At 41.9% G+C, this 24,605-nt stretch overlaps 1 protein-coding gene across 2 annotated transcripts in view; it reads left to right on the top strand.

Moving 5' to 3' along the window:
• The window catches only part of DCLK1 (doublecortin like kinase 1), a 625,924-nt gene that overhangs the window by 362,783 nt on the left and 238,536 nt on the right, over positions 1–24,605 (top strand). The window contains exons 5-6 of one of the 2 annotated variants that reach the window (XM_030200382.1): positions 3,977–4,093; positions 22,997–23,091. In XM_030200382.1, coding sequence (XP_030056242.1) covers positions 3,977–4,093; positions 22,997–23,091 — 212 coding nt within the window. Of the gene's footprint in view, positions 1–3,976; positions 4,094–20,789; positions 20,858–22,996; positions 23,092–24,605 lie in introns of those variants that run through there. The other variant, XM_030200383.1, reaches the window with a different exon arrangement.

Genomic DNA, 24,605 nt, shown 5'->3' with positions numbered 1-24,605 from the left:
GGGAAAGCAAGAAATATGATGTACACATTAAATTTTAGATCATTGTATGCAGATTAGTTTATTTTAATTATGGCTGTTACATTAGGCTGTCATGGGTAGATGATGCACAAATTTTTGTGGACCTCTATAACCTATATAGCTTAAGTAGACTTTTCTAAATTGACTAAAAAGTGTAAATTGTTGTAATTTCATTTGTTCACTGTTCACAAAAACTGATGACTCATACTCACAGCAGAGACTAATCTCGTTCACATCTTTAGGCCAGAAATCATTTGCAGGGACAGAACAAATTGTGCTTACTAAGCTGTGTAGGTGTACATAAACTCTAACCTGAACAGATCACCCTGTACTGAAGTGGCTGAAAATGTAGCCATTGCTTTCCTGTGTGCTTTTTATCTTTGAGAATGCTATTTCTTCTAAAACCGTGTAGATGAACGTTGTGGTATATGTTGTTCTAATGAGGGCAATGCATGAAGTGGAGCAAAGCTTCACAAATTTCCATTGACAGGCTAAAATGTCAAATAGTGCTCATTATTTGTGAGTTCATACACATACAATGCACCATTTGCCATTTTTTTCTGCTTCACAAAGGGTAACATTTAATTTGTAGGTTTCTGTGCGTAGAATTTTATTCAACTTCATAGTTAATAAGTTACTGCAAAAGTGAATCATGGAAAGCAGTTAATGACCAATTAGTGCATGATAAAACTACATGCAAAATGGCATTTGCAAAGTCCCTTTCTCAAAAAGAAGAAGAAGAAAAGAAGCTTTATCTCCTACAGAAGTGCGAAAATGCTTCATGAGCATGCTTCATGCAAAAAACATGCTAGCATGCTAAAATTATGGGGGTCCTTTTACTAAACTGCGGTAAGCATTAATGCATGCTTACCGCAGGTTAAAAAGCATAACCATGGAGTGTGCTTAGGTGTCCTGTGGTAGTTTTGGGATCGGCGCACACTACCCATGCGCTAAAATATATCATTTCTTTTTTAGCACTGGGGGAGTTTCATGGGCAGAGAGTAGGCGTGTTCTGCACCAATTGATTAGCACAGCTTCCTCGCTATATGCTAACCGATTAGCACATAGTTAGTACGTAAGTCTTTACTGCCTACAAAACAGGAGATGGTAAGGAATCCGCAGCCTGAACCTCCCTAGGGCGAAAAAGTAAGCGGCATGATTTCCAGCGGCTGACGCCAGAACTCCTCATGCATGTTCAGTTCATGCATGCGAATTGAGCATGCATGAGGAGTGGCTGAAAAGCAAGCTGCCAACTTCCTCTCACCAGGGGAGGTTTGGGCCTTGGAGCTCTTCAGCTGGCAAGGCATTCAGGGTACTGCAGTTTGGGGTCCAGCCTCCAAGGCACCCTTGTGACATAGCCATCGTGTGCGTATTTTATAAAGTGCAGGAGTGGCCTAGTGATTAGAGCACTGGTTTTCAATCCTTGCAATCCAGAGGTGGCTGGTTCAAATCCCACTGCTGGTCCTTGTGATCTTGGGCAAGTCACTTAACCCTCCATTGCCTCAGGTACAAACTTAGATTGTGAGCCCTCCTGGGACAAAGAAATATCCAGAGTACCTGAATGTAACTCACCTTGAGCTACTACTGAAAAAGATGTGAGCAAAATCTAAATAAAAAAATAAATAAAGTATGCTTATATTTCATGACTTCACCTGTGCTCTACCCAAACTATGCCTCCTAGTATACCTATACATGGATTGTGTAAAAGTATACATCTTTTTGTTATAGTATCTTTTGCATGTGCATCCCAAGTGGTAATTTTATAACAGGGCTTTTACACACATAAAACAGGGTTTACCTGTAGTGTGGCCACGAAGGGGGGCCTGGGCCTCCCTCCCACTTTGCTCTCAGGCCCCCTGCAAAACTGCAGCACCCATTCAATGGCTGGTGGGGATGCGAAAGCCACAACAGCTGAAGAGGTCTGCTACCTGAGTCTCCCCCTCCCCCTCATGCTGCTTCAGGAGTGAGGAGATTGGTGGCGTGCTTCCAGCTGCTGATGCAGGCACTCATTGAGCATACTAAGTTTATGCATGAACTGAGCATGCTTGGGGAGTGCTGGGGCACGCCACTGACTTCCTCATGTCTGCAGCAGCAGGGGGAGGGGTGACTCGGGCAGTAGAATTCTTCAGCTGGCAGTTTCTGTATCCTCACCAGCAATGGAATAATTTTCTCCCTGTCCACCCAACCCCCAAATGGACTTATGGCTATGCCCTGGTTACATACAAAAGGATCCTTTTACTAAGGTGCGCTGAAAATGGGCTGCGGAAATGTAGGCGCGTGTTGTGGATGCGTGTAGATCCATTTTTCAGTGCTCCTGTAAAAAGAGGCCTTGTTAAACATTTTGCTGAAAATGGATGTGCAGCAAAATTAAAATGGTCACGCATTGATTTTGGGTCCAAGACCTTACTGTCAGCCATTGACTTAGCAATAAGGTGTCTCATGTTAACCATGCGGTAGTCGCCTACATACGTCAAGTTGGAGTTACCAACCTATTTTCACTGTGCACCAGAAAATAAAATATATTTTCTGGCACACGTAGCAGATGCATGTCAAAAATGAATTACCGCAAGGGCCACACGGTAGCTGGGTGGTAATTCTAAATTGACGCACGTCGGGCGCACATAGGCGCCTATCCACCTTATAATTGAAAGAGAAAAACGCCTAGATTTCGACCCAAATCGGGACATAGACGTTTATCTCACAAAAACGAATAAATCGGTATAATGGAAAGCCGATTTTGGACGTTTTTAACTGCACTCCATCGCAGAAGCGTACAAAGTTGACGGGGGCGTGTCGGAGGTGTGGCGAAGGTGGAACTGGGGCGTGGTTATCGACCCAGGAGAGATGGGCGCCTTTCGCCGATAATGGAAAAAAAGTATGCATTTGTAGCTAGAATTTAGGGCACTTTTCCTGGACCCTGTTTTTTCACGAATAAGGCCCCAAAAAGTGCCCTAAATGACCAGATTACCACCAGAGGGAATCGGGGATGACCTCCCCTGACTCCCCCAGTGGTCACTAACCCCCTCCCACCACAAAACATGATGTTTCACAACTTTTTATTTTCACCCTCAAATGTCATACCCACCTCCCTGGCAGCAGTATGCAGGTCCCTGGAGCAGTTGTTAGGGGGTGCAGTGGACTTCAGGCAGGTGGACCCAGGCCCATCCCCCCCACCTGTTACAATTATGCTGCTTAATGCTTAGTCGTCCAACCCCCCCAAACCCACTGTACCCACATGTAGGTGCCCCCCTTCACCCCTTAGGGCTATAGTAATGGTGTAGACTTGTGGGCAGTGGGTTTCGAGGGGGATTTGGGGGGCTCAACACACAAGGGAAGAGTGCTATGCACCTGGGAGCTCTTTTACCTTTTTTTTGTTTTTGTAAAAGTGCCCCCTAGGGTGCCCGGTTGGTGTCCTGGCATGTGAGGGGGACCAGTGCACTACGAATCCTGGCCCCTCCCACGAACAAATGCCTTGGATTTATTCGTTTTTGAGCTGGGCGCTTTCATTTTCCATTATCACTGAAAAACAAAAACGCCCAGCTCACAAATTGTCGAATAAAACATGGATGTCTATTTTTTTTCGAAAATACGGTTCGGTCCGCCCCTTCACGGACCCATTCTCGGAGATAAACGCCCATGGAGATAGACGTTTTCGTTCAATTATGCCCCTCAACGCGGCTTAGTAAAAGGGCCCCAAACGTTGTTTCCAGAAATACCACTGAACTGAGTGATATGTATAGGGGAAGATTGTAATAACAACTAGATCAAGTATGTGCTGCTTGGTTAAAATATGAAAACTAAAAATCAATAGAGAGCTTCTGTGGAGCTTTTCTCCATTCAGGAAATTCCTTCATACAGAAATTAGGAATAGCCTCTGGTTTTCTTTTTCAGTCACAGTAAAAATTACTGTACAAAGATTGCTTTCACTAGTGTCTAATTTTTATATTTTGTCTTTTAGAATGTAGGGTTGTGAAATCCACTTCATACACCAAAATAGCTACAACGTCACGGCGAAGCACCACCAAGAGTCCAGGCCCATCCCGACGCAGCAAATCCCCTGCTTCTACCAGCTCAGGTAATACAGGATATATTGAGCATACGGATTGTTATTGTATGTATGGAAATTGCACAAAATAGATTTCTGGTAGACTGCATGTAATAAATGATTGTTATAATATGAGAATCATGAATATAATGAAAGTGAATTTGCTATTTCCCATGTATGCTGCAACCATTGTATTGTGTGTTGCTATTGCATGTGGTGCAATCTCAAATATAAATAACATCATTTAAAAAGCACATGAAAAGCAATTCTATAAGCTGGTGCTTAATGTTCAGCATGTCTTATGTTTCTTTGGCGATGCACAGGTTGGCATCAGTCTGTGTTTTATGCTGTCTCCATTAGAGCGGATGAGCTTGCTGCTGATAGAGGCCTAGTCCCTCATGGAACCGGGTCTATTATTTTTGATGAGGGCTAGAATATTTGATGTTATAGTTAACACTTCATGCCAAACTCAATAGCCTTAGGCCAAGGAAACTGAGGAAGATCTCACTATAAGGCTTATAATTACATTGATTAAACTACAGAGGCTACTGGCTGAGACTGGGGAAAATGTTGACTGTTGAACAATTTCTAGATTACTCCACAATCATTGCTTAGGTGTGGGAGGGTTGCAAGAAAGAAGCCACTGTTGAAGAAAAGTTTTATATGATGTGTTGCATAGTATTTGTAACAAAATACAATATCACTGTCTCCGTTCCTCCCCCCCCCCCCCCCCATGCACGTCCAGTGTCTCGCTGTGTGCACCTGCAGTCCTTCAGAGTCCCAGCGGGTGACCAGTTGAAGCAGTGAAACAGACATCTGCAACCAGTCCTGCTGGGGCCTTTCCTCTGCCATGTCTGCCCTCAGGAAGTTATATCACAGAAGAAAGGATGCAACAGAAGAAAAACCGACACAGGACCAGCCACAGGAAGTCTGTTTTACTGCCTCTGCCAGTCACTCACTGGGAATCTGGAGGACTGTGGACACAGAGTGGGACACTAGACATGCACGGGGGAGGGGGGTGGGGTCAGCAGTAAATCGCCTCTTTGTATGACTGTTATATGTGGCAATGGTGGTGGCGGGGGTTGGGAGTGGAAAACAGAGAGGAAATGGATGGCCCCCACCCCAGTCCACCCCTGGGTCCACTCAAAAATGGACTGCTAGCTACGTCCCTGCGATGTAGGAGAACTTTCTGTGGTCTGATTAGTCCAAAGCATTTTGGTCTCAATGCTAAATGATGTGTATAGTGTAAAAGAGGTCCTCTCACAAATGGTGTTTCCCAAACAAGGTCTACTACTACTACTACTACTTGACATTTCTAAAGCGCTACTAGGGTTACGCAGCGCTGTACAATTTAACATAGAAGGACAGTCCCTGCTCAAAGGAGCTTACAATCTAAAGGACAAATGTACAGTCAGTCAAATAGGGGCAGTCTTTATTAGAATCAATAAAGAAAGGTCTTTATTAGAATCAATAAAATGACCCGACACGAGTCATGTTTCAGCCACAAGGGCCTGCCTCAGGGGTCTATGAATAGAAACATAAACAATCAAAACCACACATATCATAAAAATAAAAATAAATATAACAAATATTTGGATACATACTGATTAAATAAATACTAAATAATAATCAGAACATATAAAATAATTAAAATATTAACAAATATATATATAAAATATATATAGTAATTGATACATACTGAAAGGAACGTACCTATAGACCTTTGGTGCAAAACAATGGTAAAACAAATGACTCACGGTCAAATTGCCTAAGAAGGTATCTAGGATGAAGCATATATAAATATAATGAATTAAAATATATCAAAATAAATCTAATAAAATGATTATATATATAACCATATATCACCAAAACCAACCATCGTACAGAGAAAACTATTTCATACTATACATTAAAAAGGCAATATATATTTGTTAATATTTTAATTATTTTATATGTTCTGATTATTATTTAGTATTTATTTAATCAGTATGTATCCAAATATTTGTTATATTTATTTTTATGATATGTGTGGTTTTGATTGTTTATGTTTCTATTCATAGACCCCTGAGGCAGGCCCTTGTGGCTGAAACACGACTCGTGTCAGGTCATTTTATTGATTCTAATAAAGACCTTGTTTGGGAAACACCATTTGTGAGAGGACCCCTTTTTTTGGATCCACTGTTCGTACATTTGACTTCCGTTTCTCCTGTGGAGAGATCACCTTCTGTGGGTGTTGGCTATAGTGTAAAAGAAGCGCAAGCCTTGCTGTTGGTGGAGTTTGGATTTTTTCGACTTAATTTAGCTCATGACTTCTCAGTAATAGCTCAAGGTGAATTACATTTAGGCACAGTAGTTTTGAGTCTGCATGAACCACAGAAACCCTCAGTCATCTCAAGATCTTTTGCAGTGTATACCAACCTGAGAGTTGACTGAGACAATCAAAAGAACATTCTTTTATGCAATGCTGTCTGTCTGGTTCTCTGTTTGTGACTGTTTATGATGGTGATTGTCTTGATTTTAAGTATTTATTGTAATTTTTTTTACTGTTTTGTAAACTGCCCAGAGCTTATATGGACAGACTGGAATAAATGGAAAATATAAAGAAATAAAGATCTAAGTGGTCCTTTTACTAAGCTCCTGTAAAAAGTGGCCTTAGTGCACCCTTATGTGGGTTTTTCCCATGCACTGAGGCCATTTTTACCTCAACCATAAAATGACTGTCTATTTTTTTATATTAATGGTCTTACGCTAATATTAACTACAAAACAAATGAGGAAGAGAACCTCAAAAAATAAATCAAAACAAGAGGATTCTCTATAGAACCAAAACATAGGCAGTAGGTGTCACCTACTGCCTGTGTTTTGGTTCTATAGAGCATACGCTAATATTGCCATTAGCACATGGCCATTAAAAAAATTATTGCATGACCACTTACCATCACTCATTTTGTGGGCAGTAAGGGCTCAGGTGGTAATGTAGCTGCGCTGTTTAGCACAGGAATGCCCACTCTCTGCCCTTGACATGTGCCCTCAAAAAGAATGGATTTTTTAGCACACAATTAGTGCATGATGATTTGGCAGTTACTGGATGCTTGACCTCATTCTGCAGTACGACTTTTCAAGCTGCATTAGGCACGGATTACCACATAACATAGCTTAGTAAAAGGTCTCCTAAAAAGTTCATCCTGCTAACACTCCTGCTTATTTTCGAAGGAGAAGGCCGGCCATCTTCCGACACAAATCGGGAGATGGCCGGCCATCTCCTAAACCCGGCCAAATCGGTATAATCGAAAGCCGATTTTGGCCGGCTTCAACTGCTTTCCGTCGCAGGGCCGGCCAAAGTTAAATTGGGTGATTCGGCAGGTTATGGAAGGCGGGGCGGGGGCGTGGTTACGAGATGGCCGGCTTCGGCTGATAATGGAAAAAAGAAGGCCGGCTCTGACGAGCACTTGGCTGGCTTCACTTGGTCCATTTATTTTTAGGACCAAGCCTCCAAAAAGTTCCCCTACTGACCAGAGGACCACCGGAGGGAATCGAGGATGACCTCCCCTTACTCCCCCAGTGGTCACCAACTCCCTCCCACCCCCAAAAAACAATTAAAAATCATTTTTTTGCCAGCCTCTATGCCAGCATCAAATGTCATACCCAGCTCCATGACAACAGTATGCAGGTCCCTGGAGCAGTTTTTAGTGGGTGCAGTGCACTTCAGGCAGGTGGACCCAGGCCCATCCCCCCTACCTGTTACACTTGTGGTGGTAAATGGGAACCCTCCAAATTTCCCCCGAAAACCCACTGTACCCACATGTAGGTGCCCCCCTTCACCCATAAGGGTTATGGTAGTGGTATACAGTTGTGGGGAGTAGGTTTTGGGGGGATTTGGGGGGCTCAGCTCACAAGGTAAGGGAGGTATGCACCTGGGAGCTATTTTTGAAGTCCACTGCAGTGCCTCCTAGGGTGCCCGGTTGGTATCCTGGCATGTGAGGGGGACCAGTGCATTACAAATGCTGGCTCCTCCCACGACCAAATGCCTTGGATTTGGCCGGGTTTAAGATCACCACCATTAGTTTCCATTATCACTGAAAACCAATGCCGGCCATCTCTAAAGCCAGCCCAAATGTTGAGATTTGGCCGGCTCCAACCTTACTATCGAAACGAAAGATGGCTGATGGTTGGGACGCCGCTTTACGGGGCCGACCTTGAAGATGGCCACCCCCGTTCGATTATGCCCCTCACTGTCTCTAAAGTAAAGCATGGTGATGGCAGCATTATGTTGTAAGGGGAGCATTCCAGCAGTGGGGACAGGAAGGCTTGTGAAGATTGATAGAGGTGGACTGCAGTCTTCTAACCTCGCCAGGGCTGGACCTAATTTGGGCCATTGAAGAACATTCATTTTCTAAAAGGAAATTTTAAGACAATCCAGGAACGCAAGACCTTTGAAGTCAGAACGATTAAATATTTTGACAAGGTAAAAAGTAATGTTTATTACAACAGCTTGATTCAACACAGCCGTGTTTTGGCGCCGTAGCGCCTTCTTCAGGAGTCTTCCAGAGGTTTTGACCAGTGCTTTGATAGTTAACACACCAAAAGTTTAAACGATGCTTCAACAGTTAAAACATCAAAAGGCTATGTACTGTGTCAGTTCTTCTTTATGTATTATGGCCTGTTTTTGGTGCCATATTTTAACTTTTTTTTTCTTCAACTATTGTGACACTGGTAATGGAAATATTTCAATTTTGAGCCCATGCCTTGCATTTTTTTTCGCGCTTCTACTGTTAGTATTACTATTGTTCTATGTCCATTCTGTATGTTTGTGTTTAAATTTATATTTGAAAATTCTAATAAAAAATTCATGGATGAAAAAAAATAACATTTTCTTTGTGCTGAGTCACCCCATTGTTTTTGATTTGTGCAACCATTTACAAACATATCTACAAGACTGTATCTATTTATTTGCATGCTTCGGTGGGGTGGAGGCAGAGTTGTAATGCATGTGTGAATTTTATAAAATACGTGAGTACACAGGTAAATTACATACACACATATTATACCAACTTGCAGCCAGTGCAAATTTGCGCAATTCAGTTTCTGCACCTTGGTGCCAGCACCTAAAGCCTATTTCATAAAGGCTCCTTGGTGCCTATTTCCCTTTACAAAATAAGTTTAAAATAGGCACCTTCTTGAAATTTAAGTGGTGTCCTGTCTCAGAATTATCTCCACCCCTCCAGGACAAGCACTTATCACTGTGGTACTACAAAACCTACAAGTATATACAAACAACACCCTCCAAAAGATAAAGGAACACTTATTGATGGCATGATGTCATCAGAAGTGGGCATGCTTATTATGTATCTACAGAAATATGCCTCCTCAGCTAGCTGTTCAGTCTCTTACGTAAACAACAGCAAATAGAAACGATTCCTACCATGTGTACTTGACTTTTACCTGCCATTCTCAGTAAAATGAATGATGGTGATTGAGTCAACCTTTCTACCCTCACTCCCTTCACAAACATGATCTCTGTTTTGTTCTGTCCTAAAGAGGCACCAGAGATGAGTGAAACTGACCATCTTGCATGCTTGGTTCGGTTATTGACTCTGCAGCCCCTCACTACCTCTCCACCCTCATCTCTCCCTACACTCCTTCCCTAGAACTCCGTTCACTAGGCAAATCTCTCCTAATTGCACCCTTCTTCTCCATTGCTAACTCCAGACTCCGCTCCTTCTATCTCGTCGCACCTTATGCCTGGAATAGGCTTCCTGAGCCATTACGTCTAGCTCCATCCCTGGCTGCCTTCAAATCCGGGCTAAAGGCCTACCTGTTTGATGCTGCTTTCGACTCCTGACTTGTAACTTTGATCTTATCCTTATGTGTTCTTCTGTCTGTCCTTCCCTTATCCTTTTTGGTCCTGTCTGTTTGTCCTGATTTAGATTGTAAGCTCTTTTGAGCAGGGACTGTCTTCTTCATGTTCAATTGTAAAGCGCTACGTACGACTGGTAGCGCTATAGAAGTGATTTATAGTAGTAGTAGTAGTAGCAGTTGTCACATCCGTCGCTCCCTCCGGCTGCTCCTCTGCGGGAAGCAAGAGCCGGTGTCCATTGCGGTGAGGGCCAGCCTTCTTGAGGCCGCGGCGGAGAGCTGGGGATCACCGTGGCGATGGCCGCCCTGTCCGGGGCCGAGCTCGTGGGCCGGCGATCGCGGCTTCCGGGCTCTCGATCGCCAGCTATGGGGTCCGTGCTTGCGCCAGCAGGGAGGATGGCGCCGAGACGCGATGGCCGGCGTCTCCTCCACTTTCGGGCGCGGGAATCCGAAGCTCCACCTCAGAGGAGTCAGATTGGAGGCCGGTGCGGTAGTCCCGCCTGGGAGGCCGGACGGAACCAACCAGAGGGATTTCTTCAGTAGTCGGGTTCCAATTGGCCGGCCATGTCGGCTGGGGCTGGGCGGTTGAATGCTGACAGTATTTAAGGAGCGGGCCTGAAACAGGACATTGCTTCAGGTTCTGTTTCCCTAGGCCAGTCTTCGTGTGTTCTAGTTTTCAGTCCGTTTCCTTGCTCTCCTGGTTTTGACCTTTTGACTGTTTCTGGACAACTCTGCTAGCCGCCTGCCCTGACCTGTTGCCTGTTTCGGACGACGCTGTGAGCTGCCTGCCCTGACCTGTTGCCTGTTATTGGACTACTCTGTTTTCCACCTGCCCTCTTTGCTCCTGGTTCCAGTACTGGGTCAGTTCGTCAACCCCGCGGTTCCGGAAGTCCCGTTGGCCGCCTGCAGCTGGGGGCTCAACCCACGGTGAACGGCGGTCGCCGCGGGTGAAGACTTGGGGTTGCACGGCTGTCCTCTGAGGTCCTTCGGGGCCTTGCGGGACCTAAGGGCTCACCTTCGTTTCAGACAAGACAGTAGTTATTGACAGGGTATGAAATTCACTCACTGTGTAAAATGTATTTGCCCAACTATGCCTAGGACATTAAGAGGTCCCTTTACTATAATGCTTTAAGATTTGCAGCTAACGCAGCTTAATGAGGTATTGTAGCCTGGATTAGATAGAAATTGAACCTGATAATTAGTATTTATTTATTTATTTATCACATTTATACCTCACAATTTTCCCACATGTTTGCTGGTTCAATGTGGCTTACAATAAACCGAAAAGGCTATCGCCAATTCGGTAGTTATATAAATACAATAGATTGTAGTAGTCAGCAAGGATAGAAAGAATAGGGTGTAGAGGGAAAGTGGGTAGAGGTAAGAGAGTCCAAAATGGTCCATTTATATGCTGTTTTGCAGGACTTTAGGTTTTATATTGGATCATGGGGGTAGGCCTTCTGGAACAGGTTGGTCTTGAGTAATTTCCTAAAGTTTAGATGGTTTTGAGTAGTTTTGACAGCTTTTGGCAACACATTCCATAACTGGGTGCTGATAAAGGAAAAGGAGGAAGCGTAAGTGGATTTATATTTGAGGCTGTTCAGGTAGGGTAATGGAGATTTAGGAATGAACGGCATGTGTTTGATGTATTCCTGGCTGGAAGATTGATTAGGTTATTCATGTATCCTGGGGCTTCTTCATAAAGAATTAGTATGTGGTACCCGCTCACAGTTAACGCAGGGGCAATAAGCACCTCCTATTTATCAGGTGCTAAGTGCTCCCCCCTTTTTAACTGTTCATTAGCCAGTTGACATATGGCAAGTATAATGCAGTAACTGTATAACATTTCCATGCCCCTATTTTCACTACATTCCCTGAGAGAAATTCTGAGAAAATCATTAATGCACGGTTTACTGAACATTAACAAGCAAACTATTTCAAAATGCCATAATGTGGTTGCACATTAGTCTGTTTTTACGCGTTAACCACGTGTTAAGTGCCTAACACACTTTAGTAAAGGAGCCCCTATAAATATATACTTTGCATAGTATGTCAGTTATTGTATATCACTTACATCAGAAAACGTTCCTTGATATTTCTTGGCGTCTTTGGCTGGATTGAGAACACGTTAAGGAGGGTATGCCTGACCATTCCAATCCCCTGTCTATAGATTGGTTTGCGCATGTGTTGACGAGCAGGAGATGGTGACAGCAGCAGTGAAAACTTTCTGATTGTGCTGCAGGAATCCCAAGTATCATGGTATAGGAGGGGATATGGCAGGCTGCAACAGCAGTGAAGGGGTGGGGGGGGGGGGGAATGGGACTTGATATACCGCCTTTCTGAGGTTTTTGCAACTACATTCAAAATGATATTTGTAAAGCCTGTGTGGCAGCTGTTGGGGGGTATGGCCAACATCTGCTCTGCAGTTACTGCATGGCATCATTCTTCTTAATGACATATCCAGATACTAAACTTACTTTCCAACAGCAGATATCCCATGTAGTTCAATGCTCTTTCTACAAACTGAGGCTCATCAGATCTATTCAACCACTGTTACACCCTCCTGCATTAAACATCTTAGTACATTCTCTAGTAATTAGCCAGTTAGATTACTGTAAGTCTCTTTATATGGGTCTTTATGTCATGGATCATCACAGGTTACAAACAGTCCAACACACAGCAATAAAACTTATTAACGGTCTTAAGAAGTTTGATCATGTGACCCCCTTCCTTATAAATGCTCACTGGTTACCTATATCACACCGAATTACATTCAAAATAGTGTTACTCGTTTTCAAGATTCACACCATTGAGGAACTTTCTTATCTGCCTCACTATTTAATTCCTTATATCCCTTCACAAGCTCTTAGGTCAGCCCACCTCAACTGCCTTAGCGTACTGACCTTTAGAAACATTCAATATGAACATACTAGAAAAGCTGTAACTTACTAGGCACAAACTGTAATCATTGTCCAGACCCATAACCCGCCGATTCTCAACCCCTTTCCTCCCCATACTGCAGCAAGCAGTTACTACATGAATTAGCACATGGTCTAAGTGTTATGGTCAGGTGGTAAGTATTAACTGTATGCTAACTTGCACGGTAAATGCATTCCATGCTTTAGTAAGCAGATCCCTTGAATTGTAAGCCCTCCAGGAACAGGGAAGTAAATAAGAACATAAGAATAACCATACTGGGTCAGACCAATGGTCCATCTAGTCCAGTATTCTATTTCCGACAGTGGCCAATCAAGGTCACAAATACCTGGCAGAAACCCAAACAGTAGCAGCATTCCATGCTACCAATCCCAGGGCAAGCATTGGCTTTCCCATGTCTATCTCAATAGCAGACTATGGACATATCCTCCAGGAACTTGTCCAAACCTTTTTTCTTTCATTTTATCTCTTTATTGAATTTTTTAGTTGTACAAACTCCCCAACAAAAATTCCAAATGACCATATATTTCCAAGTCTTTTTTAAATCCAGGTACAGTAATGGCTGTTACCACATCCTCCAGCAACGAGTTCCAGAGCTTAACTATTCCTTGAGTGAAAAAATATTTCCTCCTATTTGTTTTTAAAAAGTATTTCCATGTAATTTCATTGAGTGTCCCCTGGTCTTTGTACTTTTTGAAAGAGTGAAAAATCGATTCACTTTTACCCGTTCTGTACCACTCAGGATTTTGTGGACCTCAGTCAGATCCCTCTGAGCTATCTCTTTTCAAAGCTGAAGAGCCCTAACCTCTTTAGCCTTTCCACATATGGGATGAGTTCCATACCCTTTATCATTTGGTCACTCTTCTTTGAACCTTTTCTAATTCTGTTATATATTTTTTGAGATACGGTGACCTATGGTACCTGAATGTTTACTGAGCTACTATGGTGAATTAAATCGAAAATCCCTTCCTTTTCCATCCCATCAAAGACATCTTCACATACACACCACAAGACACATTCCTCCACTCCACATCTAGTCCTCTCTACATTATCAGACAGACATTTTTAGTCTGTGAATGAAAAAAAAAACAGATCTTTGATTCACACTATAAGTGTGCACTTTTCAATGTGGTTTGTGTAACTTCAAAAATTAAACTCAAAACTTTATTTCTTCATGGGGCCTGATATTCAAAGCGATTTAAATGTGCAGTAGAGCCTCTTGCCTGTTTATATTGCTTGTATCTGCCTAGCTGCCAATATTTAGCGGCACTTAAGCAGACAGTGCAGATGAATATTGGCACTCAACATCCATGTCCCAAGTGTACAGGTCAGGGAGGAGTCAGAAATTATGCTGATGCTGGTAGAATATTCAGTGCCAGCACCCGCATAGCTAACTAGGCATGTAGGACTGCATAAAAAGCAGTACTAACTTTGCCCAGTTAGCTAAGTGGATGCCGGCTCTGAATCAGTGACAACCAGGGAGTACACTAGGTGTAGGGGACCTCCATTAACTGGAGAGGAAGGAGTTGGTCCTTGTGCAGGAGCTGCTGGGAGGGGAGAACATGCACACTCTATTTATGCAGGTCCCAGACAAAATTCAGCTGTGACCTGCATAAGTTTCTTATATAGATCCCAGCTGAATATTAGCTGGGAACTGGATAATAGCTGGTAGCCTGAGTGCAACTGTCAGATGCCAGTATTCAATGCCACTGTCCATATAAAGGCCAGCATTGAATATTGACTGGATAGAGATTATAACTTAGTAACATAGATGACGGCAGATAAAGACCTGTACGGTCCATCTAGTTTGCCCAACAAGATAAACTCATTACACATGGTATGTGACTATAAGAAAAAGAAGATTCATATCCAAGCCTCCCCTGCCTCAACTACCCCCAAAACAAAGGATCATTACCAGTATATCAGTAATAAACCACTTTTTGGCCTCATATCTTCTTCCTCCTCCTTTGAGTATCCAACTCAATTGAAACCTGACCCAGCTGGAGAGTATTACCTTGATTAATAGCTAGCCAGTTTTTTCCCTCAATTTGTTTCATCCTATCCCTTCCATTTAGTCAGCTATTCCAGTGACAGTAGCTGAGGCACAGATAGCAATTCTCTCTCAAATCCAATGGACATGTCAATTTTAACAACCAGATGTCACTGTTGAGTGATAGCTTGGAATCCTATCCTAGGTCTTCTAATACTACCTCTATAAGACCTTCAGCTTCTGGCTCCTTGAGACTCAGAAGCTGAGTGTGGGAACTCATCCAGATTTTCTTATACTGACTCATGTTAATCAATTGAGGCAAAAGCTAGTTTTATATTTTCAGTAGTTTTTAATTTCATATGCTCACTGTAGTCACATAAATGGAGGATGTAATCCAATGTTCCAACATAGAACACATTTCAAGAGCTTTCTTGGAAATTCTTGAAGGTTTCTCTGAGTGTGCCCCAGATACTACATCTCAGCACTCATGCAGTATGTTTGAATTTGTCATTTTCCATTAACAGCAACGGATGTGCTCTTCTGCCAATAATATTTATCTGTGTTCTTTCTGGTAACAGATCTATTTCTGTCCCTTTTCCATTACAATGTCCACGCCTGATTTAGTGTCCTTTCATTTTAACCATTTTCCTCATTTTATTATAGTTGCCCTTTCGAAAATTAAATGCAGCTACAGTAGATTTCCTTTGTGGGTTCATCCTAGATAGTAGCTCAAACTTGATCATGTTGCCCAGGGGATCACTGTTGCCCAGGGGACCCAACACTGCCACCTCTTGCACTATGTCCTGCAAGCCACCAAGGACCAGATCCAAAATAGCTCCCTGTCTTGTCGGTTCTTGGACCAGCTGCTCCAAGAAGCAGTCGTTTATTACATCTAGAAATTTTATCTCCCTGGCACTTCCTGATGTAACATTTATCCAGTCAGTATTTCAGTAATTGAAATCATTATTATAGCTTTGCCCAATTTGCCAGCTTTCCTAATCTCTGTAAACATTTCTTCATCTGTCTGTTCGTTCTGTCCCAGTGGACGGTAGTAAATCCCTACAAGAAAACGAGGTCTAAACTAGGTCTTGCAGTGCTATCTGTTAATGCTGTGGTACAAAGTTCAAGTTTTAAAACTAGGGGGGAAAGAGTATGGCGATTAGTTGATAAAGTTTGCTTTTTTTTACAATTTTTATTCTGCTTATCACTAACCTATAATTCCTCCTTTACACCCCAATGCTTAAGTTCCCAAAGCACAAGGTATAATAATGTTCACTTACCAGAGAAATGTCCTCTTCTCTCAGAACTTCTCAGAAAGAAAGTTAAGTGGGATCTTTTCTTTTTATGTAGTTTTGAATCTAAGGGGACTGCTTCAACCAGACCCTTTCAAGCTAACTCAGTAATCAAATTGTCCTTAGTAATCTCTGCAAATATTCTACTTTCTCATACCTTAATTAACACCTAATTCAGGTCAGTGGCAATGCTACTTCTCCAGCAACCAAAGAACAGAAAATAACTGTCTTTTAGAACAAGATTTCAGCCTTCCCACTATCCTTTTAAAGTTCTTTGGCTGTTTTCTACCTCTAGAAAAAGTTTCAGTTTAAAACTATGGGAAAAGTGTCTACTTCTAGAGAAAATTTCAGTTTAAAACTATGGGGAAAGGGTTGTACACTATGGAAACTAGTTAATAACGCTTGCTTTTCTCTCTCTCTCTCTCTCTCCCCTAAGACTAAACTAGGTCCTACAGTGACTGCTAGAGGCTGTCTTATTATTATTATTATTATTATTATTTGTTGCATTTGTATCCCACATTTTCCCACCTATTTGCAGGCTCAATGTGGCTTACATAGTACTGTGATGGCAATCGCCAATTCCGGTAAGAGAAATACAGAGTGATCTTGCGTTAAAGTTCATAACTGACAGAGTAAATTAAGTATTAAAGGAAAGAGAGTTAAGGTTTGTCCAGTTCTGGTATGAGTTTTGATTGTGTTGCAGGGTTCCGGTGTTTAGGTTGGAGTATGGAGATCAGTTGATAAAGTTTGCTTTTTTATATTTTTATTCTGCCTATCACTAACCTACAATTCCTCCTTTAAACCCCAATCTTTAAGTTCCTAAAGCACAAGGCAAAATAATGTTCACTTACCAGAGAAATGTCCTCTTCTCTCAGAATTTCTCAGAAAGGGATCAGGACTGCAATTTCAGAAATACAAATAAAACAGATAAAAAGGAATGAAGCAGGAACTTTGAACCAACTGTGAATTATAAATCCCAAAAAGCAATGGCACTCCCACAGGCAAGCAAAGGATCTCTTATAACATATGTTTCTCCCTCAAATCTATGTATATTGTTGCTGTTGAAAATATAGAGAAGAACTGCCCTAATAAGTCCTGGGGCCACCCCCTTGCTCCCTTTACCTTCACCAGATCAGAGTCCAATGACCACCACTTTGAGTACTATTGCTTTAACATTTCTTCACCCAGTTAACAACTCTGGAGCCAATTCACAAAGCATTAGCACAACAGTAACCTGGTTTTACTATGGGTTTTACTAACTCTGTAATGCTCAAATGGTTTCAGTGTCGGTATTAACTTGTGCTGAAACCATTACCATAGATCACATTAAAATGCATTTAAGTGCTTGTTAATGTGATCATAGTGCACCCTACAGCCATGCTAAAAAATGTTTCTCATGCTCGTTTAGCACAGAAAACCCTTCACCAAGTCCAGGGTAGAGTAGGGTTGGTTGAAAGGAACGGTCTAGCGGCAGCCATTCCCTCCCTCCGATCTGACAACCCTGCCCTGGACTGCTTCCTGCACTGGTCCTAACCTCCCTCCCTTTTCCTGACCCAACCCAACATGACCCCCTTCCCTAAAATAAAGAAAGAAAATACACTTCTAATGGACCCCCCCCCCTTCCAAACCCACCTCCCTTCTCTCCCAACCCCCTTTAACCTCCCTCTTCTCCTAATATAAAAAATGCCCTGTTGGTCCAGTGGTCCCCTTGGCACCTCCCCTTCCCTCCCCTGGTCACAAACAAAATAGCCTGGTGGTCTAGAGGGAGCACACCCCCGATCTCCATACTTCTTATGAGGCAATAGCAATGCCCAGTTGCTCCTGCCTTCAGAAGCCGTCATCTACAAAAAAAGATAGATTCCCTTATATGGTAGACAGGCCCTGCCCAATGCATCCCATGATGCACTGCACAGGGTGGAGTGCCACCATTTCCCAGATGATGACGCCTGGAGACAGGAGTGAGTGGGCCTCACTCCTGCCTTGTATGAGGTACAGGGGTTGGGGGGGTATTTCTGCTAGACCATTAAGGCATGTTTGCAACTGGGGGGAGGGTAGGGGCTGGAGGGGCCACTCAACTACCAGGGCATTTTCTTTCCACCTGGGCAGCGGAGAAAGGGCCAGAGGGGTCAGTGGACCACCAGGAAATGTTTTTTTCTTTGGGAAAGGGGGTGAGGTCAGAAGAGGGTCAGTCATGTGGGGGCAGGGTGGGGTGGGTGCTGCTAGACACCAGGGATATGTTTGGGAAGGAGGCTGGAAGAAGAATTGGGTTGGGGACAAGGGGCTGATGCATGCCGCTGCATGCTTGTGCTTTTTTTTTAAATGTCAACTCTTCTATCAGTGCCTGAGCCAATCACCACTCAGCACTTAATAGGAAAGTTAACATTTAGCGCTAAACCACAGATTACTGCCACAGTTTTAACGCAGCATTAATTTGCATGCTTATTAGTTTAAGCTTGCTACAGCAATTTTTTGATACTGATTTTGTAGTAGAATCTTTACTCTACCACGAACTTTGAGCATTGACCCCTCTTTGTCTTAATCCAAATGGGATTAATTTTATAACAGGGCACTCTAAAGTTTAAGAAGCTTTCCCTTTTGTTAATGCACATTGTCTAGAGTCCTTCAAGTTACTGTGCTGATCTTATTTTTAGTAGTGTTTCCATAGCTGTGTGCACCACTCATGTCGAACTGACAGTTCTGTAGTCACCTGCTTTCTAATTTTTGGAGTGGAACCACATCTTGTCTCCTCCAGGCCCTCAGAACAAATTGAATAGAGTTGTAAGTGGTGCATTCAGCACCTCCTTCAGCTCTTTCAAAATTTTGGAGTGTAGTTCATCAGATTATAATGCCTATATCTTCATCTGTGTAAGTATTCCAAGAACTCATCCTTTCTAAAGAAGGTTTGTGTTCATTTTGAAATCATTTGTATCTCTTGTCCTGTCTTGGGCACATTACCTTCCCCTTCTTTTATGTACACTGAGTGAAAGAAGTCAAAGTTTTCTGCCTTCAATGCTTCCCCCAACTTATTAAGCCTATTTTCTACTTTTATGTTTACTATTCCCCTTTTGATTTATGTTTTCTTTCCATTATATATCTAAAGTAGGCCCCTATCTCCCTTTATTGACTGAATAGTGTTCTTCTAAGTTGGTCCTTTTTTTTTTTAAGGGGCCCTTTTACTAAACAGGAGACAGTAAGTGCTGCCTTGTTAATATTTTGCAGGTCTCTTGTGCTAATGGGAAAAATTAGCATAGGGCTTGGAAAAAGAAAAAAAAAAGCTCTATTTTAGGGATGCTCTAGATATGGGTTTAGCATGCGGAAAAGTTCTACATTAAAATGCGCTAAGCCTATTTCTTAGCACGGCCGATCATCGCTGCTGCCGCCACAACTTACAAATACCTTAGCTGGCGGGGATGCTGCGTACGCTGAGCCGCAATGGCAAGCAATAGGCAGAATGAAGAGCAGCGCTGGAGGAAGACCTGCAGTGTCTGATCCTCTGGGTCCTCCCCAGCCTCCAAGGGGGGGCCTGGCGCCAGAGTTTTGTCTCTCCTGCACCTGTCGGGACATGATCACCCGGGTCCTGTCAGGAGCAGGAGAGAGAGAGACCCCAGCGCTGGCCTGGGGAATTTTGCCCCTCCCCCTGCCCTCCCACTCAGCGGCCCTGTTTCTTAGTGCATCTTAGTAAAAGGGCCCCTAAGTGTCTTCTCTGCCCCATCTTTATTTTTTCTTATTTATGTGATTGTATTTTTATTCCACTATGGGATCCTTTTACTAAGGTGCGCTAAATGATAGGAATATAATGGGCATCTTATCATTTAGCACACACTAATTATTAGCTCATGCTAAATCCATTAGCGCACCTTAGTAAAAGGAGCCCTTAGCATTTTGTGTTGTTTTCTATTTTTGAAATGGAAAAGGAAGGAGTTTGGCTTTTCCTAACAGAGCTGGTGAAAATTCTTACAATTTATATATAGTTCTGTTTCTAAGGAAGAAACGCTGCAACCAATGTAGTGAACAGTTAACGCAGTGGTAATACTCACCATTCTGCATCATACATTGACAGAAACTAATGTGTCATGGGAGATAGGCACATATGTTTTGCTTCTGCTCCTTTTTAATGAACCTTACAAAAATTACTATATTAACAATCCAAAAAAAATTGATAAATAGTAAATGGGTAAATGCCAGCTAACCCACATCTTTACTGTGCTTGTATAATTTAATAGTCAGTAGATTGTCAGTCATCAGAGGTTTACTAGTGACTGTCATTTCAATTTTCAGATGAGTCATATAGTATTTTGTTCCCTCCCCCCATCTAAGCCCCAGGCACCTCATAATGAATCATGGCATAGCATATAAAATTTCTTAGGCTTTGGGGGCTTTATGAGATCTGAGTGGGGTGTTGTGGTTGCTCAGTGCTCTGAAGCAGCGGCATATTGCTTAATTGACACCTTTGATATAGCCCTAAGACAGCACCTGCACCTCCCACCGCTGCTCAGAAGACGTCAAGCTTACGCAGAAAAAGCATTTGCTTATGAGTCCTGCATCTCATTCAGCTCACTCTGTGAGCAGCTTCAGCTATCCTTAACTAATCCTGCTGCTTTTTGTTTTGTTTTTTTCGTTTTTGCTACAGCTTTGGCTTAGTATAGGGAAGGAATTATTTTCTTTCAAACATTTTCTGGTTAATTACAAAAGACTGCTCCCATGTTAGAACTCATAGAAGGTAAGTTAAATATACTATTGATCTCCTGGTGTGTCATGTTCATGTATGGATCAGGTGTACACAACGAGCAGTTTCTTAGCTAACGATATCAAGCATGCATTGTGACTGAGAATATGTGTGGAAATTCAGCTATCCCTATTTGCAGCATGTATATTGGGATCCCAAACATGTATTCCTTATGGAGACAGGTGCTTATTGCAGAATTTGATGGTCATAGTAATTTGGGAGAAAAAGACTTCTGTTTGCTATGGTACAAAGAAAGACCATTGTAGTTTTCATTTCTGTATTTCTGCTTGTAATTTAGTTGGGCAGTGAATAGGTACCTATGCTATTAGGCCATCTTACACTCTTGGCTCAATTAAAATTGAGTGACCTTTTGAAGAAGAGAACTTGATGTTCTGGTTTGGTTGATTATTTTTATTGGTTCTGCTTTGCTAATGTAGAGAAGATTTGGAAATAAGTGCATTTTTTATTAGAGGAAAGCAGCTTTGAACATTAAAGAATATCATTAGATAGCACCATGTATATTTGGTGTCTTGCGGACCACTGCTACACTGCTACACTGAGTGGTATTAGGTAGGATAAAATAGAAAGACCACTTTAATTTATCCAAAGAAACAGGTGATTATCAATAGATTTCTTTTTAGATGTTATTTATAGGGGCCCAATTAATGACAGCTGTGCAAATGCAGGTATTCTATAACATTATGTCTAAATTCTGGGAATGCCCCTGACTCACCCATGCCCCTCCTCCCATGGCCGTGCCACCTTTGGAGTGCTTTTTATAGAATAGGGCATAGGCAGATCTGCACGTAACTCCTAATTACTGCCAACTGCTTGTTAACACCAATTATTGTTAGCACTTAATTAGCTAATTAGTTTATATACACATCTGCAATCCATGCCCAAACTTGCATGCCCAACTTTGGGCGACCTTTACTGATTAGTGCTCGCAAATTAATTATCTTAATGAGCCAGTCAGTGCCGATTATTGCCACTTAACAAGCAATTATTGACACTAATTGGCATTAATTAGAATTTACACACACAGCTTTCTAAGCATATTCTGTTAATATTCTAAAATGCAGAATTTACACACATTAGCCATGGGCTTGGAATGGACGGGTTGTGGGCATTTCTAAAAACTATGCATGCTGTTACAGAATACACCCAGTCCATGCCTAACTTAGCTATAGGCAAATGCTCATGACTAAATTTAATTGTGTAAACGGAAGATAGGCGTATTCTATAAACTGCACTTAATTTTAGGTGTAGTTTATAGAATACACTTAGGCACGTTATTCCAATGCGCCTACATTTTGGATGCCATATACAGAAGCTAGCCCAATATGGGCATTTACGCGAGTAAGTGCTGGTGTTCTTGCACCAAAATGTTGTCACTCTCTTTATAGAATTACCTCTACAAGAATCTGTACTAGGACCAGTGCTTCTCATCATATTTATAAATGATCTGGAAATGGGAATGATGAGTGAGGTGATCAGATTTGCAGATGACACTAAACTAGTCAAAGCTGATAAATCACACGCGGACTACAAGAAATTGCAGGAGGACCTTGGGAAGCTAGAAGACTGGGCATCCAAAGGTCAGATGAAATTTAATATGGAAAAGTGCAAAGTGATGCACAGTCAGAAGAACAACCCGAATTATAGAGATATGATAATAGGTTCCACATTAGGAGTCACCACTGAGGAAAAGGATTTAGGTGTTATCTTGGACAATACTTTAAAATCTTCTTAGTGTGTGGCAGTGGCCAAAAAAAGAAACAGAATGTTAGGAATCATTAGGAAAGGAACAGAAAATAAAACAGAGGGAAAAAAACTTCATAAACTTACCTCCTGGAAAGGGTGGTGAATTTGTGGAATGGTTAAGTGGTGGAGGCGAAAACAGAATCAGAATTCAAGAGGGTTTGGGACAAGTACATAGGATCTCTAAGGCAGTGATAGACAAAGTAGATGGCATGGATGGGCAGACTGGATAGGCCATATAGTTTTTATCTGCCTATATTTTCTCTGTTTCTTTGTTTTTACAGGATATGAAACCACATCTTCTTGATGTCTTCCCTATTTAAGTTTTGATTTCATGTATGGACATATATATATTTCTTCTTCTTCTTCTAGTTAATGGAACTGCTGGTAGTCAGCTTTCTACTCCTCGCTCTGGAAAATCTCCAAGCCCATCTCCTACTAGCCCAGGAAGCCTGCGGAAACAGAAGGTAAGGAGACTACTTTTTGGGATCAGCTGATCAATGGACCCTATAGCGGTGGTCCCAATTATTTTCAACACTTGCTTACTTTGAAATGACAAGGTGAAGTAATAATCCAGTCATGAACTAGCTACTCTTGCATATTAGAATGGCTCATTTACACGCATAGATACTAGTATGTTCTACTGGTTTTGCATGTATTAACATGGTTAATATGCATTGTTTTAAAAACATGTTCTATTTTATGCTAATGTGTCTGTTAAAGAATACAGAGTTGCATAGGAATTATTTTTCTAAATATTTCAAGTTATAAATTAACAAGTTTTAATTTTTACACTTTTAAGAATTATAGCAAGGTGAATTTTCTTTTATCATTCCTATTTAACAAAACATTTAGAGGTCCTATCTTCACAAACAACAGTATTCTTATTGGTTCCTTCTGAGGTAAAGAGAAGTAATGACGTACAAGTTGTGTTAGCTTAATGATTGCAATCATATGGTGCCCAATAATTGACTACTAACAATCAATTATTAGTGCTAATTGGCAACTATTTGGATTTGAATGCACATCTTGCTAAGCACTATTCTATAAAGATTCATGTGCAAATCTTTTAGAGTGTAACTGAAAATGGGTGTGGCCATGGGAGGAGCATGGATAGGTCAGGGGTATTCACTAATGATGTGTGCTATGTGCTGTTCTATAAATAGCACCCAACTCAGAGTGCCGTTTATAGAATAGAGCTTGGTGTGCATTTTTTTTTGGCACCCAAATTTGGGCTCCATTTACTGAATCTAGTCCATACTGAAATTTTCTTTCCAGTGTACGGCAGCGGATGCTAGGAATTATTAGAAGAGGGATGCAAAATAAGAAAATATTATAATGCCTCTGTATCGTTCCATGGTGCAATCTCACCTTGAGTATTGTGTTCAATTCAGGGCACCTTATCTCAAAAAAGATATAGCAGAATTAGAAAAGGTTCAAAGAAGAGTGACTAAAATGATAAAGGGGATGGAACTCCTCTCATATGAGGAAAGGCTAAAGAGGTTAGGGCTCTTCTGCTTGGAAAAGAGGTGGCTGAGGGAGGATAAGATTGAGGTCTACAAAAACCTGAGTGGTATGGAGCGGGTGGAGGTGACGCGACTTTTTCACTCATTCAAAAAGTATAAAGATCAGGGAACACTCAATGAAATTACATGGAAATACTTTTAAAACAAATAGGAGGAAATATTTTTTCTCTCCAAGAATAATTAAGCTCTGGAACTCTTTGCTGGAAGATGTGGTAATGGTGGTTAGCATATCTGGGCTTAAGAAAGGTCTGGACAAGTTCCTGGAGGAAAAGTCCATGGTCTATTATTGAGATGGACATAAGGGAAACCACTGCTTGCTCTGGGATTGGTAGCATAGAATGTTGCTACTAATTGGGTTTCTTCCAGGTACTTGTGACCTGGATTGGCCACTGCTGGAAACAGGATACTGGACTACATTGACCATTGGTCCAACCCAGTATGGCTATTCTTATGTT

The sequence above is a fragment of the Microcaecilia unicolor genome, chromosome 4, assembly GCF_901765095.1.
Source record: "Microcaecilia unicolor chromosome 4, aMicUni1.1, whole genome shotgun sequence".
Lineage (NCBI taxonomy): Eukaryota > Metazoa > Chordata > Amphibia > Gymnophiona > Siphonopidae > Microcaecilia > Microcaecilia unicolor.
This window is presented reverse-complemented; position numbering and strand designations above follow the sequence as displayed.